We start from the raw sequence: 19,302 nt of genomic DNA, 5'->3' as shown, positions 1-19,302 counted from the left end.
CCTAAAAAATATGAGCTATAATTTTCTAAAACGAATTTGACTTAATTTAAAATGGGTTTTTTTTATTTACCATATAAATCTATATCTAATAAGTTAAAATTCAACGTCAAAATACTGAAACAGATCATATACGCACATGTTGTTTATTACTACTATGATATTTTTTTACATGTATTCTATAATAATAAATTTTTAAATTTCGAACTATGCAAAAGAAGGAAGTATACTATATTGTAAATTGTAATCAACAAAAATTACTGACTTTTTGGGAAGATCAGAATAATACACTAAATTAAATTTAGTAAAAATACTCCATATGCAAATATAGGCTATACCCATAAAAGGGATGTAATTTACTGACGCTTTCTTTTTATATTTAAGATTTTTTAAAAATTTAAAAGCATCTTCTCCATATAGAATTAAATTTGTTTAGAATTTTCCACTTTTCGTACTTTACCATAATTTTTTGAATTATGGAAAAGATTCATCAATGCTCCAACACAACGTGCGTAAATGCATTCGCACAAACAATAATGTACATAATAAAATGTCTTTACTTATTTGTGGCATTAATATGTGCCATAATTAATTACCATTACATCACCCCCACCGCGGAATTCGACCTTGCCACCAACGATCCGTCGCCATCGGCGAAGCTCAATTATATTTATATCGCCGTAATTATTTATGTATCAATATAAATTTCGTTACATTATATACGCCATCATTAGATTATGGTACCAAATATCTAAAACAATGTTTTAATGTTGTTTGGTCGCACCAAAAATCTAAAAGAGAGGTTTTAATGTTGTTGGTTCAATTATTGTACCAAGAATCTCCACTTAGAGATCTCATTTTTACTTAATTTTCTCAAAAAAACAAATCTGCGAAGACCGAATTTAGTCAAATGAACAGAGCGTAAATCACGCCAATAGAAACAAAATGGAATGCCAGATCAACCTTTTTTTTCTTAACTAAAAATCTCTTCCGAATACACAAAATTATTTTGTAAACTAAACAAAAGGAAATTGAAACTCTGCCCTTAACAAAATTTGCCGTTACTTGGCAAGTAGGGAAAGGTAAAAAAACACTAGGACACTTGTACTAGTCCATCTGTAAACATATCAAATAAATTATCTTCTTCCACTCCAACTAAACTAAGAACATCAAACTCGCCGGAATATTGTTGAAAAGACGAATCATTAAAATCCACCAACTCCGACATGCTTTGAACCTCGTCTTGACGGGTCTCACCAATACAGTGATCTTGAAATGAATCCTTAAACAGACCCGGAAATTCGTACTTCAACTCTCCAAAATCGAAGGAATCATTGAAATCCCCAATAGCTAATTCATCATCCACCGGAAAATGAATATCTCCGATATTTGTTTCGTCAAACAACAATGTCTGATCTTGCATATCGAAATTGAAGAAATCATCCAAGAAGTCGGTGGTCATAGGCAAGGAGTCAGCACAATAATCCCCGCACACTTCCTCTTGGGTGGATTTGGAAGCGCTGGGAGAAGAGCTGTCTTCGCAGCTGGTGGGGCTGCTTCGGAAGCGGAGAACGGAAGCCGGCGAGGAACGATTGTGGAAATCGTAGCTGGAGACAGAATCGTCATCACATGATGAAAGCACATTGTTTTTGGTTGTGGGGACGCCGAAGTTGGTCAAGGCGTCGGGGCCGCGGAGTTTGATGGCGGCGTTGTCGTAGACCATGGCGGCCTCCTCGGCGGTGTCGTAGGTCCCCAGCCACAGCCTGATCTTTTTGCAAGGGTCTCTGATTTCGGCGGCCCACTTGCCCCAGGGGCGGCGCCGCACGCCGCGGAACTTGCGGCACTCGCCCTCCGCGGGCTGCTTTGGCTTGGCGCTTTCTGCGGCGGCGGCGGGGCGCTTTCTGGTGGTGGTGTCAGCGCTGCCCGTCTCTATTCTGATCTCGGTCACGTATTTCTTGACGCGGCGGCGAGGGAACAAGAGCTCCTCTTCGTCGCTGGAGGAATCGGTGGCGTCGGGATCCGTCACGGAAATCTTGATTGTTCTTGCTCTTGCCTCGTGTGCCTGAGGTTTTACGGTTTTCTTGATAATTCTGTTGTGCACTGTGTGCTTGAGAGGCCTTAAATTTGCAATATCCATCTTTGTTGTAGCAGGCAGGACTCACTCATAAAAGGATGGGAGTGTTTTCACTTTTCATGGAAGAAGAGGGGATTTTTTAAGGAGGGAGTTTTTTCATTGAACAAGGGAGAATAAGGGGTGTGTGAGAATTTAACGTTGAGAAATATTGGGCAAATAAGGAAACCAAATAAGTAAAATATCTGGATTCCTTGGTGTGGTACGAATTGGGAGATAAAACTTGAAGGAAAGTAGTAATGAACGGAAATCTTTGACTGTGAATAGATTAACGAGAGCACAACGATGAAATCGCTGTCTTATAGGATCGCCCAAATAGGCAAAGCACAATTTTACTTATTTTTTTATATATTTTTACCTTTTTGTTAGGAGTATTTGATTTTGTATGAGATTCGTTTAAACTTTAAATATATGGAGAATAAAGGAAAATAAAACGGAAAAGTCTACGGAGGTGGATACCGGCCAACGCCGCTGTGGGCCTGGCCACCCCGGCCGCCGCGTACGAGAGGCTTGCTGCTTATTGGTGTTGTGGGATGTTGACACGTGGAGTGTGTGGGGCCGAGATGGGGTAGGTCCAATCAGTAAGCGTGAGCGCTGCTGACTCAGTTATAACCTTTTTTTTTCTATAAAGAAAAGGAGTAGAATAGAAAAATCTCGGGTTACGTGCGGGTTGTCACGTGAGGCCCAGGATGCTCGGCCCAGTAAAAACATGTCGGTTATTGACTAGGAGTTGCGTTTTTACTGTTGCTAATTCTTTGCGGCTATATTTTACTTTTAATACCAAAAACAACCTTGGATTCCCCGCCATTTTCATGTATACTTCTCCAGTAAACCAGTAGATTGATTGATTCAAAATATTTTACTCCTTACAATATTGATTTTATTTTGTGTATTATATCACTCGACTTTAAATTTATGATAACTATAGCTCAAATTTATGATAACTATAGCTCATAAATATCAAGTCTTAGAAATTGATATAGATTATGGTGGTTAATTTAATATTTTTATATGTTAACTCAAAAACAGTATTTGAAAATACATTCTGAAATACTATTACTGCGAGTAATCAATATTTAACACGGAGTAGTCTAAGTTGTGATGGAGTCGAAAAATCATGATTGAAGCTTAAGAAAATTTTGAAACTAAAATTATCTATAATTTAGTATTTTATATAAATAAAATTATACTTTTTTCTGTCTTATTTTATTTGAAACATCTTTTTAAATATGAAGATTAAAAAATATTTCCCTCCGTCCCATAATATACGACACACTTAGAGAATGACACATATATTATGAGATATTGTTTTGTGTGTTGAGTGGAGAGAGAAAATAATATATTTACATTAATGTGAAAGAGAACTTTTTCTAAAAATGAAAATGTGACATCTATTATGGGACATATGGAGTAATTATTTAGATTTTAAAAGTTCAAAGAAGAGTAATTAAAGTAAGTGAAATAAAGAGATAATAAAGTTTTTTGCCAAAAAAAAATGAAACAACTCAATAACCAAAAGCAATTTTCAAGATATACAATTAAGCCGCAATTAAAATTTAGACGGGTTTAAACAACTAGTGTCTACCGCGCAATAAATTAACACGAGAGCAAAATATAGAAGTATAAAGAGTAACTTTTGGAGCATCTTTAGATTTGGTAATGAAATATATAAAAGGTTAGTGACCCTGTACTTTATGAATCAATGTTTGGTGCCAAGTATGGATCCCAATTTAATCCGAAATTCACATATTAATCCGAATAGCTCGACAATTTATAGGATTATGATCGCAAAAGTTATAACCCAAAAAAATCACAACTTGAATCATCTTAAATTGAATAGCCCACAATATGATAGGGTTGACTCGAAATTAACTTATGTCCCATAGGGTTGAGCCGAAATGAGGTAGTAATTCTCAATTTCTCATTATTCAATTTTCAATTTTCAATTTTCATTTACATTTTTTAAATTTTTAAAAGTTAGTCCGATAGTTCTTTTCCAAATACTTTTGAAAATATATTTTGATTTATTATTTGAAAGTTACACTCATTGTTTATTTATTTTTACACGTATCATAAAAAAGTATATGTAAAAATTGAAAAAATATTATCTACGAAATAAATGTATTTTCCTATTTATGTTAGGTAATATAGTAGTTTCGAGTTAAATAACACTTATTTGAATCTGTAATTATTTAATACATTATCAAAAAGGTATATTAGTTGGGTTATGGTTGAAAATTTGACATCCCTAAGTAGAAGCAGAGAAGTTAATTTAAAGATTTTTTTCAAATCATTCAGATGTAGGGGTTTTGTATAGAGAGAAATGTATGTTTAGGAAGAGAAGAACTATGAGCGAAATGAGGTAGAACGAAGGGTTTTTTTTTGCGCATCTAGCATAATTATTCTATAGAATTATTGTTGTTATTAATTTTAATTCATTAATAAATATTAATTAAATTCGAAATTATTATTGTATTTTTCAAAGTTATTTAGGGCATGCCTCCTAGACCAAACACGCCTCTCGTTGGGATGGCTGATGAGTAATTAAGGAGAATCAATAAACACTACTCCTATCTGTATTCCCTAAAACTAAAAGTATGTTCTACTTTGACCGCACAATACGAGTTTTTGAAAATATAAAATTGACTGAAAAAATTATTTAAATGTGAGTTCTATTACTTTTATGATAAAATGTTAATATAACGTAAGGTTAAAAATGAAAAAACGGTAAACATGAGGTAAATTTGGGAAATAATATATTTTTTTCTTTTTACTTTTTTTTTAAAAAATAAAATAATTAAACACTACTCATTTAAGTATCACCAAAAACGTTATTTTTTACATATAATAAAGCATCTATACACAATACATATATAATGGATATCAAATTTTATGGTAGTTTACCATTGGAATAGGTAATAAATTATAGAGCACATTTGAGTAATTTCGATGAGACGGAATTGATTCACATTCCATTCAAAGGAAAAAATATCCGTTGTCCGTTGCAATATTTTCGATGAGATTGAATTAATTCATATACCATGCAAAGAACGAAAAAAATATCCCTATTCTTTATAATAAATATAAAATGCAAACTTAATAACTTTTCCATTTGAAGTGAACTGCTTAATCAGCTCAAGCCTCCAAAGCTAACATAATACTACCGGCCTCATCCACCTATCCACCACGTGCATCTCAATTCATTTATTGCATGCATTACATTCAATTGCATAGTATAGTAGTATCAAATACTAGTAATCGAAAACTTGGTATGTATGATGTAAAATTAATTTTATACTTCAGATTTTTTATAATAAAAAAATAAGCAAAATAAAAAATCTATATTCCATAACTTTGTTTAAATTATACTCTAAGATATTCATTATTTATTTTTGAAAAGGATCTATATATTGGAGTATTATAAAACATGCATTTCTTTAATAACAAATGTTTGATGTTTACATAATAATAATTTCATCATTTGTGTACGTGTGGCTTTGATCATGGGTTTCTCTAAAGGCAATGAAGATTTAGATTGACCGACATGTCTTGCTTGTATTAGACGCCTAATAACACGTTTAATTCTTCAAAATTGGGAGTTAATAAGCGTGTTCTCATTACTCCACGCTTCTTGTAATTATGTAGTAGTATAACGGTTGTTTGCATCAAAATCCGAGCTTCTGCAGATTACAAACATTTCAAATATAATGGAATTAGTAATGAGGATTTAATTGACGACTATTCCCATCAGCAAATTAAAATGCAAATTCTAGTCATATTGTTAATTTACGAACTTAATAAGTTAAAAAGAATCAAACAAGCATAAGATATGGATTTTGACCTAGAAAAGAAAAAGGCTACGAAACAAGTGGTATATAGCCTTTTTTTATAGCAAACAAAGTGTCATAGATAAGTAGCGAGTGCAGAAGGCAGCTTCTGCATGAATATAAACACATAACATAATAAGCCTCTTTACGTAAGACGTGACGGACATAATTAATTAATTTAAAACTAATTGTTTTTTGCACTTTAAACAAGGCCATCTAGGGCTTGGTGATCACTATTATCAAATTAATAAAGCTCTTTGGACTTGATGACCATTGACTTATTCCCCAACTTTTCTACCACATATATATAAATGGTGTATGAATACATATATACACACAGAGAGAGAGCAAATCAAAAAACAACTTGATGTATCCTAAATTGATTCTTAGGTTTTTTAGAGAACGATACATGATCAATATATATATATAGATTTTAGATTTTCGTAGATAATTTTGATTTATCATCAAATCATTAGTTGAAATAGTAGATCAAAGTTGGTTTTGTCGAGCTTGATCTACTTATGTTGTTTGTTTTATGATCTCACTGGGCTCAATGGAATAAGTGGGCAAACTCCAAGATTAATTTGTTAGTATTTTTTTTTTCTAATTAATCATGGGTGTGCTGAATAGCAAAAAAAATGGATGTGCTAGCTCCAATATGGAGTATATGTATATGATTGATTTCCTTTGGGATATGTGGTAATGTACAAAATCAAGGAGTATATTGTTAATCACTAATCAAGGCTCAATTACATTTTAAAACTATTAACGCTCCTCGGCAAAAGCATAAAATTTCATTGAAAAAGTTAGTATAGCAACATCATTTCTGGGTCGATTTAATTTCATATTCATCATGGATATTTGTCAATGAATTCAATTGAATTGCATGAACAACTACAGCATTTGCAGTTGCCACTTGAATATAATTATATGGCATATTGAAAAAATAAGTCGGCAGTTAAATGAAATGCTAAAACTAAAAACAAATTCCATCTTGCAAAAAGTGTTATTTGGAAATGATTCAAGTCAAACATAAATGCGCAAATTTATGTAGTTTTAATTAATTAATACGATAAAAAAATGATTTTACCACATAAATATAGAAACAACAAATAAAATTGTTGATCCTATATATATAATTGAAAAATGAAAAACATTGTCGACGTGAAACTGTATTTACTATTAATGACATGCATGCACTTGGGAAATAAGGAGCAATAAATCATGTAATCTTGGTTTGACTAAAATGCATTAGAGGAAAAGAGATGAGAATCCAAAAAAATTATGCTTCAGCTTTTAAATGGGAAAAAGAATTGTTGGTAAGTGGAGCGCGAGATTGTAGTGTCGCGGGAAGAAGCGACAAATGGTTCCGCTTTCTCACGTGGTCCCCACCTGCCATCTCGATCAAACACAATCCACGCCATTCAACCTTCCTAAGTCGTGACCCGTGTCGCCCACACGTGCTGCTGGATTGCTGGTTTCCACTTGTACACTCTCGTGTTCCTTCGTCACAACTTATTTGACTCGTTTCTTTTCGATACACAACTTTAAAAAATTATGTTTATTGAGTTAAATAAAATAGAATAGAGAATAAAGTAAGAGAGAAAAGGGGGTAAAATAAAAGACAGAATAAAATGAGTGTGATTAGATGTTTTATTTTTAGCCAAAAAGATAAATGACTCAAGTAACTTTGGACAATCCAAAATGAAGTACGACTCAAGTAACTTGGGACGAAAGGTATATATATAATACCCAATATTCAGAATTAAGTATTAAATAGATAAAAAGTTAATAATACGATAATGGAGTAGTACGAGTAAAAATTCAATGTATTTTTTCGTACTTCCTCCACCACATTCTAAATAACATATTTTATATATTTTTTAAATAAAAACATCATTTTTTTTTTCACTTCATACCTTAGTTTATTTTCTTTATACTAACTTCACTAAACAAAATCGCATAATATATTGTGACAAATAAAAATGATCCATTTAGATAGAGACACATGACTATACTTCTAGTAAATTGCCATTATGTTAAATTTAAACGGCCATAGAATACTTTTTTGTTCTTATTATATGCGAATTCCTGAATTACATATTGTATTTTCAAAATTAAGAGTAAACTATGTTTGGCTACTTTGTTTTTATTTTTCTACATAGCGTATGGTTATATTTTTCACCATATACCAAAATGGACTTCTTATGTAGTAATATACATGGCATTGATCATCGCATGATTTTATATATACTGATTCAATCAAGTTTCAAGCAAATACAATAAGTTTAATAAGTGAGTGTGAGTACTACTTGACTTTGAGGATTTTGCTTGATTGTATGCTTTTAAGTCAGATTAGGAAGATCTAGTATAATATTGAAAATATAATTATTTAACAGTAAACATTAATTAAACAATATGGTAGACAACTTGAATAAATTAGGGTTATATTACTCTGTAGATATAAGAACTTCTAACATTTTTTTCGTTTTTCTCCAAATATTAATTTTTGAATACATATACACGAACTCGAACTTTCGATTATTAAGAATTGGTTAATTTGATACTCCTATGCTATGATTTTTGGCCACTATATACTGTATAGCAACCTTGTAAATTGCAAAACGAAGTCAATTTGTTGGAATAGATGAAATGAAATGAAAATATTGTTCTGTAATTCCAAACACGATGCACATGCAGTTGGAGAGAGAAGTGGTGATCGTATATAGCTGAAATTTCCAATAAACGTTCCAACGAAAAATTGTTATAGTTTATAGATTAAGGAAATAAATATCGCTTGCAGGTTGCAAGAATGCAAGGGATGTATATATATGTTTAAATAATAATTAATTATAATGGACAAAATATTTCTCAACTTATTTAAAAAATTTATTGGAACTTGTACGCATGGGTATATCATATGACCTACCTGCGCTGAGTGCTGCTGCATCCACATTTTTAGTAAATGAAGTTCTTATCACATTTTATTTTTGGACAAAATCATATAAATTGAGTATGCTGTTGATGGAAGTCCCAATATATACAAGTGTAATCTGGCATGCCTAATTGTAATTGAACATATAAAAGCAGAGGAGATATTTACATATACATGGAAAAAAAATACGTTTCATAATTTTTAAATCACATGAATTAATTTCAGCACTATAAATAGGGTTTGTTCAACATTGGAAACCTTATAAGTACATAAAAATTAATCCAAATGATTGGAGCATGGGCATCTAAATCATCATTCCCCCTTGAGGATCTGGCTTTGTTTATCTGCTTGGTGTGAGATTTATCCGAAAAAGTTAAACTAGTTTGCAGGTTATATTTCTTGATGGAATTCTGCAACATTTCTGTCGCAGAGAATTTATGGGGTAGGCATGGAAATGTTTAACAAAGTTAATAAGAATATAATATTCCACTGTGATTATTTTGAGGGAAATATATTTACTCCTTCCGTCCTGAAAATTTGTCATCTTTCATTTTTACCATTTTTTTCAATCCACTTTTCATTTCTTACATGCCATTAACTTTGTCATATAATATTCTCACATGTCATTAACTTTTTCAATCCACTTTATATTTCTTAAAATCTGTATCGGGTCAAATGATAATAAATTATTAGAGACGGAGAGAGTGATGATCATTGAAATGAGGTGAAAAGGGGGTCTTTACTTGAGTACTACGGAGTACTATATTTTTTATTTTATGGGGTGAAAAGGCTGTTGATATCATCTGCCATGCATGATTTTTTGTTGGTAGCCCAAAACCCTTAAGAAGTGGTGTAGTAGTTAAATTGTCACTAAGATATTGTAAGATAAACAAAAATGGTTCTCATACATTTGAGGCCTATATTTAAGTTCACACAGTAAAAATTTGAATGTACATATTTCATTATTTTCATAAAATACTGATATAATTATACTTTTAAAAAAAGTTAAATAGCACAATTATAGAGTATTTTCTAAATATTTCTTTTGACTCACATAATTAATAATCTAACAAGTTTTCAGAACAATTAGAAAGAGTATTTGTTAAGACTTTTTCTCTTAACATTTTGTGTCATCACGCATTATTAATAAGCATGTGGAATGCATTAGTAGTATAACCGAAGAGGAATAAAATAAATTAGTACTCCATTTTGTAATAATATCAATAATTAGAAGAAAAATAATTGGGTATTTATTAATTAACGCTTTCCAGCGGCGGCAGGGTGGCAGCTCAACCACCTCACCACCATCACCATATCTCAAGTGGGATTCAACTTGTAAATCTCAGTCTTGTCTCAACTACAAAACAAAACATAACTCATAATCAAAATTCTTTCTTCCTAAAACTAAGAACATAAAGTTTCTTAAACGTTAGGTCAATTTAACAAAAATCATAAATTAGGCATAATTTCAGGACCATGTTGCCTGCCACTAATGAGCATGACACATTTGTCCAATTTTAAGTAATTGAAATTAAATGATTTAATATATTGCAATTGGCAAATACTATATGGAGTCAGCATAGCATGAAGCTGCTGAGTTTTTACTTTAAAAATTGTTGAACCCACACGACATGGGTCGCCATATGCTATAGTACACTGACCATATAATATGGGGGTTAGATATTTACCAGTAGGATTATAAATGTAATTAAAATAATTTATATATGGGGAACCAGCAAAATATTTAAATCGTTGGGAATTTCTAAGCATTTGCTATTTCTTTCTCTTTGCTTGCTAAATTTAGTTTCTATTTGAATTGTGTACTGATAGTGATGGTTTTTTTTTTTTTATTATTTAGAAAATGTGTATGTGCATTACTCTCTGATCACATTTTAAAATTAATTTCTAAGTCCCTACCACATTTTTTTTTTCTTTTCTTCTATTGTTAATATCGTTGAAAATGACCAAAATCATCTTTAGTCTTTACTAATACGACGCAGAAGAAATCAAGAAAGACTCAAACTAAAAAAAAGAAAGTAAAATGTCTACAAAAGATTGGTTTGAAAAGTGAAGAAGTAAATTCTAAAATGATAAATAAGTAAAAAAATGTGAAAAATGTACATATACAGGAATAGTTTCAAGTTAGGTTAATGTATTGAAGTAGTTCTAAAAATGCACTGCTAAATATATATACTTGTTTGATTATGGGTTGTTATCTATGCAAAACTAGATCATTATATATAAACGCATAACAAAATCATATGGAGGGTATTTTAGTTTACTTTAAGTTTATTTTTATAAAGGATGACATAAAATGGTAAAAAAAACAAAAAAGACATCAAACCTGGATTTTGTAAAATGGCCTAAAACTGATTAACAGCGATCTTCCATGTTTTTGGTTAATTATTGACCATCAGATCACATAATAATAGGGTCACGATTTTGGCTGCATTTCTGTATGAAGGTGCACTTTTGTTTTGATCATTTAATTTTAGGATCATAATTTGGGTTGCATTTCTGTATTAAGATGCCCTCTTGTTTTGATATTTTCCATCTTGTTTGATTATACTAAGAAAATAGATTCAATAATGACTACCAATATACGGAGTTATACGGAGTACTATTTTTCTGCGTACACATATACATGCATATATTTGAAGAAGTTAATAAATTGCATATAGGTTAATAAATTATTCGTCCCAGGAGCTATCCAGCTTTCTTTTAGTGTTTTATTTCCTTAAAATATGCAGTTGTTTTCTCCTTTTTCAGGTCAAACACATTAATATTAGATGCTAAAAGCCAAATAATTTTAGTCTAATAATATGATCAATAAAGCTTTTGGTGGACATCATGTTGGTTGTTTAGTGGGATTTGGCTTAGGCCATCAAGCCAAATAATATGCGACCCCAAGTACTACTCAAACTATTAATCTACACTAATTACAGATCTGCACTGCCTAATCACATCAAATTAATTTGGATTCTTCAAAAAAAAAAAAAAATAGTTAAGCATCCAAATTGTTGCCCCCTTTCCCTCTTTTGTTTTTCCTTAATGGAGGCACGTAGTCCACATTTTAAAAATAGAGCATCCAATATCACACTGATATCAGATTTTTATTGCACAAAAATATACGACTACAGTATATATATAAAATGATCATAACTTCAATGCAAAAGGCTAAATAATTTATTGATTAATAATATTATTAGATGTAATGATTCAACTACATGGACAAACTCATTCTACTGCTCCATGTGTTCCATGATAAGACGTATATCTTTTCTTTTCACACAGTGATTGAGAAATACTGTAGATATTTAATGTATGTGAAGGGAGAAAAATAAAATAGAAAGAAAATAAAGTAAAAAAAATAATAGATAATAAAGTAAGAGAAATGAAAAGAGAGAGAGTGTATTATTAAAAATAACTCTATTATATTCAAACGTCCCAAAAAAAATATGATTCTATTAATATGGTAAGAAGGGAGTATAACATTAGCTTTATCATTGGCCAATATGATCAGCCACACACGGGACATTTCTGTAAATATCTCTAAGATAATTAATAGTTCTAGACAATGGTCAAATGATATACCTACATAATTGTTGGGTTAAAAATCCATTCCACACCTGTTGAGGAAGAGAAATTGAAAGTTGTATATAATTCATGTCCAACCTCAATTAGTTTGAAATCTTTTAGGATTGATCCAAAAACAAATCTGTCCGAATTTGATCAAAGGCGGACAATATCAAACTAATGTTGCAGTCGACGATCCTAACAATAATAACCATTTTTTCCATCAATTCTAGAGATATTATACTTTTAATTGTAAATTTAATCTTAATACATCTCTCTCCATAATTATGACAAACAGGAAAATTATATCAAGGTTTTGCGGTTATTAATTTGACTATTGCCAACAAATACGTAATAAATAGTGGGTGCATCAATGTTGTTTGTACCTCAATCATGAATTAGTGTGCCCTAATTAGAAAGTACATTGTGTACCTAGAGCCAAGACTCGAGAGGTACCACCGTTTACGGCCATCAGTTTGAATGGGGAAAGTCCAATGTCATTTTTTGAATAATATACATATCGTATAAATGTGTGTATATACTGTAGTTCAGTATATCTTAATAAACCTAAAATTCGAAAAACTAAGTACTTAAAAATAGGGACTAAGAATTCGGAAAGTTGCAATAATATTTTACTTGTTTTAGATATTTTGATTAATTTTTTTTTAATTAAACAAAAATACTGATACTAAACATTTAGTACTCTTATCAAATTCAAAATGGAAATAGAATAGGGCTTGGCAAAGTAACGATCTGATCTCGGCCCAATCCCAACCGAATAGCAGTACTAATTAATCTTATAACCAACATAATCTATTAACCCAAATATCTCATATTATCCCTGTATTTTAAAATAGAAAGTTAGAAACTTTTCAAACACAAGTTTTAATGTGTAAAATAAGAGAGACATAAAAAAGTTATTAATATCTTTACCAAAAAAAGTTATTAATATTATTAGTAAAGATTGTATCACACCTCATTAGAGATAATATATTTTTTCTAAAATAGTAAGTTTTGTTTTGAAAATACAAATCAAAATAAAAATAGCTTCTCATTTATAAAGGATGAAAGGTTGCTTTATCAGTCAGCTATGTTCCTTAATAACTACTCCTAGTCCAATAGATTCTTAAATCTAAATACTGTATAGGAAGAATTTACACTGTCCTACAAATTGTATCCAATTGATTGTTTGGGACGTTTTTGACCTTGCATGTCACCATCAGTGGTGAACTAAATCGCATAATATTTCAGTATTGCATGCAATTTAAAATTAAGGCACGTAATTTTCTTAGACAATGGCCTCCCTAACCCGACATAAATAAAGACCCCCAAAACGAATCTGCATCAACATACAATTAAAATATAAAACATTTTTAATAATATGCATAAAAAGCTCGGAATATTCATAAGCAGGGGCAGTATTAACTCTCCCTCTATATAAAAAAGAGAGAAAAAAACAAATTCAAAACAATAAACCTAAAATCTTCACTATACACAGCCAAATATTTGAAGTCTCAAGTTAAAAACTAAAATCCTCTTTCCTCACAAGATATGAGAGCATGAAGGTGAAAGCTGCAAAAACATATTGAACTGACCTAAGTAAGGCTAACAGAACTCACACATAATAACCTAATCTACCAAAAGGTGAGGAGATGCACATTATGGATCTCCTCTTCTTCATCATAGCAGCAAACAATTCATTATTTTCAGAACTCAAGGTCTGCAACAGCTCAACCCCTAGCCAACGTGACATCCAACTGTGTTAAAGCATCACCAGATGATGAACCACGCGACTGAGAGAACTTTCTTCCCTCTCTGTCAAAAGTTGGAGGATCTTGCATCTTGTGACCGATTTGATTAAGATGTAAAAATGCAAGCATGCTTATAGCAAGCAAAGCAGCATTCCCCACCATCCCAACTGTTTGATCCAATTTAAGGGACTTTGTAACAAAAGCATAGCTCGAAAGAAGGAAATTGACAACTGCGTTTGACCTTTTCCCTTTCTCTGGCACAAACTTTTCATTGGAAGGATATGGTGTTGAGCCATATAGATGTTCAGGTGCAACAAAAGGGCTTGCATCACGCACATCACCTACCAAAGCTTGCGCTTCTTCAATGACTTTGTATTTCTTTCCTTGATGATCAGCCAGCCTCATTGCAAGGATAATACGACTTTGTTCAAGACGGGCTACCGCTGCATCTCTCTCTGCCTTCTGTTGAGTTTGTACAGTCTGTAAATTGACATTAGATGGGCGTGTTTAGCAATGCTTTTCCATAAACAAGGTACATGTCAAAATTCAGCTTTAAGGCAAGATTTTCAAAGATGATGCAGTTAATAGCTAACAAAGAATCTTATTCAGTGACCTTTCGTCCCCATATATTAAAACATCAGAAAACAAGTTATCTAGAAACAAGTTAACTTTTCCAAGGAAGAAACAAACTTCAGCAGTAAATATTATCAATATGCAAAACTGCACAAAATTCTTAGAATCACACAGCTTCCCAGGTGAAAAGAGGGAGTATCTATGTTGAGCACGACATAACAGTGATTCTTTCACCCTTTACCCTCACAGCCTTGAACACTCTAGCTAGCTTCACTAAGGCTCAAAGCACTTTCTAAATTCTAATGCCTAAAAACCCACACACTCAATATTTCCAGCCTATAAAACTGATTTCTCCAACTCTCCAGAGTTCAACCCACTGCAATAATTTTTGGTAGAAATCGAACAACTGATCTATGCATGATAAATACTTCAAAATCAAACAATCAAATGCAACAATCTTAGTTTTCAATTGTTCCATAACAGCATTGCCAGAAACCAACACAAACATACATATATTACTATGAGTCTATATACAAGTCCTATTCTCTCCACGGCTCATAACGGAAGATGTAAAGGACGTCCAAACTATGGTCAGAAGAAAACGAATCCAAATTATGCACAACCGGAATTTCACTTAGTATGTGGCAACGCATTCAAATTGGTCTTCAGTACAGCGCAATAAACCCTATCAATTAACAAAATATCACCAAATCGATCCCCAAATTCTTCACTAAATTTCAAATCATTCAATAGGTGAGACAGCAAATTTGAAAAAAAATTGGACATGACTCACATGGAAGAACTCAAGCTGGTCTTCGAGATTCTCGAGGGCAGTCCGAATAGAGTACAAGCTCTTGGCCTCGAGAACCGCCACTTCATCGTCGTCGATCCGGAACTCCTTGACGAAGACAAAGCCCGACCCGATTTTGTTATCCGGATCATCGTCAGGGGATTTCTTCTTCCGGTTGACAGAAAAAGCATCGGGTCTCCGGGTGGGGTTCTTAATAGAATTGAGGAAATGAGCTCGAGAGATGGAGTGGATGGCGTCGCTGAGCTTGTCGTGCAAATCCCATATTTTCTCGAGCACGGCTTCAATCTCGTCTATCTCCATTTCCCATTTCATTTGGGGAAATGAAAATATATCTGGTCAAAAAGGGGAAAGTGCTGTTTGAGTGCGCGAGGAGGGAAAGTATAGTAAAGAGAGAGAGCAGATTTTGGAACCAGAAACTTCTAGGGTTAGAGCAATTTTTATGTCTAAAAACGCTATTTGAAAATGAAAAGCGTGGTCAGCGTCAAATAATAGAATGTGGAGGGTGAGGATGTGATGATTGTGGCCCCATTTTGTCTGTTGAATAAACCAACGCTTTTGGGTTGGCACAATTTGGATTCTGGCGTGCAACCATTAATTTCCTTTTCTAGTCCCCCTCCAAAAAATTTTAAACAATTGGAAATTTTCTTTCTTCAAGAGTCTGCCCAATATATCCATCTAATTCATTTTTTTATTTTACCTTAACTTATTAAGTTTTAAGAAATACTCCACAATCTCGATCCCCAACTCAAATATTTCTGGCTTTGTCATTGATCACAATTCAAACCTATTGGTGGTTCCTATTTTTGTGCTTTTTAATGTTCTAGTACTTATTAATCTATCATATGTGTGACGTATCAGATGCAAAAAAATAAATAAAGAATAAAGTCGATCATACAAAAATTCACTTGATAGACTTATTCAAACAATTACTTTTTGTATTACAATACGCCGAAATATAAGTGCAATAGTTCATGTTCCACATGACATTTCTTATTGTCTTTTAGCAATATTTTAGCTTCTCATTATAATAGAGGTCCACCTCATGTATCCGTGACCTAAAATAAATGTACATGTGAATCGAAAATTAAACCACTCAATAATTTGAAACTAAAATTAGACGAGTGCAATTGTCGGATCACTCGATGGAATGTTCGATGCAGTGGCTAAAATGTTAAAGCATAAATATGTGAATTATGTATCGAAAATGTGTTCATTGTTCAAACGTCAAATTTGTGTAGATTGTTCGGACGCCAAAGCTGTTGTGCACGGTAGTTGGCTCTCCGAATATCTTATTCTAAAAAAGTCTCACAAGTAAACACACTAGGTAAAAAGATCCAAAACTCTTAAAGGCCTAAAGGATAAAAGTAAAACATATATAGACTAAAATTTTAAAAATTCAAGGCTTGCTGCTGAGCGAGATGGGTGATGGGTCCTTGACAAAAAATAAAAATTGATAAAAGTATAGTAATTCTTCACAATGGATCGGAACGTTCATAATTATATTTCAGTTTTGAATAAAGGTTAAGGACAAAATACACAAAATTAGGAGTCGATGTGTGTGAGAAATGATAGTTGCACATCGTCCATCCAGCTCTTATTTAATTTTGGTGCCACGCCTTAATTTATTCAAAGCATTTCCTCTTGTACTAAGTAGTAGCAATTAATGGTCGTCGGGGCGGTCGGCCACCTGAGCGTCGCCGTAACCAGCATCTTCCCCGGATATCTCCTCCAACGATCGGCCCTTGGTCTCGGTGACCAAGAAAGTGAAGCCGAAACCCATCAAATTGGTAATGGCCAAGATGATCATGGCCTTCTTGATCTGTTGGGGTTTCCCGTCCTGCGTGAAGTTCTGTATCCCGAAGGCGCCGATCATGGCCCCGGCCTTCCCCGACGCGGCGCTGATGGCGTGGCACGTGGAGCGCACCCGCGTCGGGAACAGCTCGGCCGGCAGCACGAAGGTGGTGCTGTTGGGGCCGAAGTTGGCAAAGAAGAAAGTGAGGCCGTAGAGTGCCGCAAAGGTCCACTTGTGGTCTTTATTCTTGAGGTATTCGTACTTGACCCCGATGATGAACATGAACAACGACATCATGAAGAAACCGACTAGTTGGATGTAGAACCGCCCGATTTTTTCAATGAAGGCGACGGTGAACCAATAGCCTGGGAAGGTCCCGAAGAGCGCGATCACGAACATCGCCCGCGACGTCTCGAACATCTCCCTTAGCGCGCTTACGTTTACGGCTTCCTGCGTCAGCCCCATCACTGGGAATATGTCCTTCTGCGTTAGGTTCTGGCTGTAGAAAGCGATGTCTAGTAAAAACCACGTGGTTGTCGTCCCGATCAAGTGCCTCCCGTGGCGGGCGAAGAACTCGTTCGAAAATAGCTTGTACTCGTTAGCGGAGTTGAACTGGGCCACCTTCTCCTGCTCCGCGTTGATCTCGATGTCGAGCACGCGCCCCATATCCGCCGCCGCCTGCTTCGCGTTCCCCTCGATCAACGCCGTGTACCGCCCCGTCTCCGGCATCTTCATCCTCCAGTAGAACGTCAGCAGCGCCGGGAGCGCGCCGATCATCAGCACGATTCTCCACACGTAGTCGGCCTCCGGCTCGGTGGAGAACACGTGCTCCTCACTGAAGGCCGGCCCGGCATACATCCCGAGGAAGACCCGGGATATGATCATGGAGACTAAACCAGCGAAGATGATCCCCACTCCTTGCATGGCGAAGACGGCAGCGATGAAGGCGCCGCGGGTCTTTTTATTGGCGTACTCGGACATGATGGTGGCGGAGAGAGGGTAGTCACCGCCTATGCCAAAGCCGAGCCAGAAGCGGAAGAAGCATAACGTCCCCATGACGACCTGTTGGCAAATGAAACAAAAATAAATACTCCTTATAACAACATTAGAGCTGAAATCATTATATAAGTCCTATGGGCCACTGCTTCTGTCACGACCTTGGGGCTGTAGCCGAAGGAGAGGCCGGAGCAGATGGCGCAGGAGGCCATGAGGATGAGGGTGACGCCATAGACTTTCTTGCGGCCGAGCTTGTCGCCCAAGTAGCCGAAGAAGAGCTGGCCGCTTAGAGTACCGACGAGGGCAACGCCGATGACCACGTTGTTGACGCTGTGGGGGAGCTTCCCGGGCTTGCCGGTGGTGGGGTCGTAGTAGTAGAGGCGGCCGAGGAGCTTGGAGACGGTGGAGATGCAGAAGAGGTCGTATGCATCGGTGAAGAATCCCATTCCGGCGATCACGATGGCCGTGACGTGGTACATCTGCGTGCGGGCATTGTCGAGGGCGTTGAGAACCGAGAGATTGCTGTTTGAGGCCATTGCTGATTTTTTTTAATTCTTGTTGTGTGATGTCCTTATATACTCAAATTTATGTTGTTAAAACCTATGCTATGTTTTCAACAAGAAATTGATGGATCGATGAATGTGGCTGTCACCTCTCTATGTCTATAGGTAATAGGATATTCATTTGGATTTATAGTGGATGTCGATCCCAGTTATTTTGTCAATTTAATCACCAGGTCATAATGAGTTAGCGATCACTCTTGGAAATGGAAATTATTTTTGATCAGCTAAACCCATTAGTCCAACCTGGAATGGACAAACGGATTATAGTATAATTAATTCAGATTATGATTAATTGTCTCATTAGTGATTAGTCCAACCTGGAATGGAGAAACAGTACTAGTTTTTTTCTA

At 34.4% G+C, this 19,302-nt stretch overlaps 3 protein-coding genes across 3 annotated transcripts; all 3 read right to left on the bottom strand.

The window, feature by feature from the left end:
- Positions 1-934: 934 nt before the first annotated feature.
- LOC125204748 (ethylene-responsive transcription factor CRF4-like) lies at positions 935-2,454 on the bottom strand. Its single transcript, XM_048103474.1, has one exon. It carries the CDS (start codon positions 2,132-2,134, stop codon positions 1,091-1,093), a length of 1,044 nt encoding a protein of 347 aa, XP_047959431.1. The 5' UTR covers positions 2,135-2,454; the 3' UTR covers positions 935-1,090.
- An 11,473-nt stretch (positions 2,455-13,927) lies between these two features.
- On the bottom strand, positions 13,928-16,004 carry LOC125203507 (plastid division protein PDV1-like). Its single transcript, XM_048101862.1, has 2 exons — positions 15,584-16,004; positions 13,928-14,697 (listed from the first exon to the last, which is right to left on the bottom strand). The coding sequence occupies exons 1-2, from the start codon at positions 15,911-15,913 to the stop codon at positions 14,197-14,199; spliced, it is 831 nt and encodes a 276-aa protein (XP_047957819.1). The 5' UTR covers positions 15,914-16,004; the 3' UTR covers positions 13,928-14,196.
- A 1,257-nt stretch (positions 16,005-17,261) lies between these two features.
- LOC125206381 (low affinity inorganic phosphate transporter 5-like) lies at positions 17,262-18,925 on the bottom strand. The gene is made up of 2 exons (XM_048105644.1): positions 18,551-18,925; positions 17,262-18,455 (listed from the first exon to the last, which is right to left on the bottom strand). The coding sequence occupies exons 1-2, from the start codon at positions 18,923-18,925 to the stop codon at positions 17,262-17,264; spliced, it is 1,569 nt and encodes a 522-aa protein (XP_047961601.1).
- Between the last annotated feature and the right edge of the window lie 377 nt (positions 18,926-19,302).

The sequence above is a fragment of the Salvia hispanica genome, chromosome 2 (genome assembly GCF_023119035.1).
Source record: "Salvia hispanica cultivar TCC Black 2014 chromosome 2, UniMelb_Shisp_WGS_1.0, whole genome shotgun sequence".
In the NCBI taxonomy this organism is placed as follows: Eukaryota; Viridiplantae; Streptophyta; class Magnoliopsida; order Lamiales; family Lamiaceae; genus Salvia; species Salvia hispanica.
Note: the sequence above shows the minus strand (reverse complement) of the source record. Positions and strands in the feature narration are given on the sequence as shown.

Coding starts and splice junctions, on each gene's coding strand:
- LOC125203507 (XM_048101862.1), bottom strand. CDS start 15,913: ATGAAATGGGAAATGGAGATAGACGAGATTGAAGCCGTGCTCGAGAAA. Junction 14,698..15,583: donor ACCAGCTTGAGTTCTTCCAT/GTGAGTCATGTC, acceptor GTCAATTTACAG/ACTGTACAAACTCAACAGAA.
- LOC125206381 (XM_048105644.1), bottom strand. CDS start 18,925: ATGGCCTCAAACAGCAATCTCTCGGTTCTCAACGCCCTCGACAATGCC. Junction 18,456..18,550: donor CCTTCGGCTACAGCCCCAAG/GTCGTGACAGAA, acceptor ATTTGCCAACAG/GTCGTCATGGGGACGTTATG.
- LOC125204748 (XM_048103474.1), bottom strand. CDS start 2,134: ATGGATATTGCAAATTTAAGGCCTCTCAAGCACACAGTGCACAACAGA.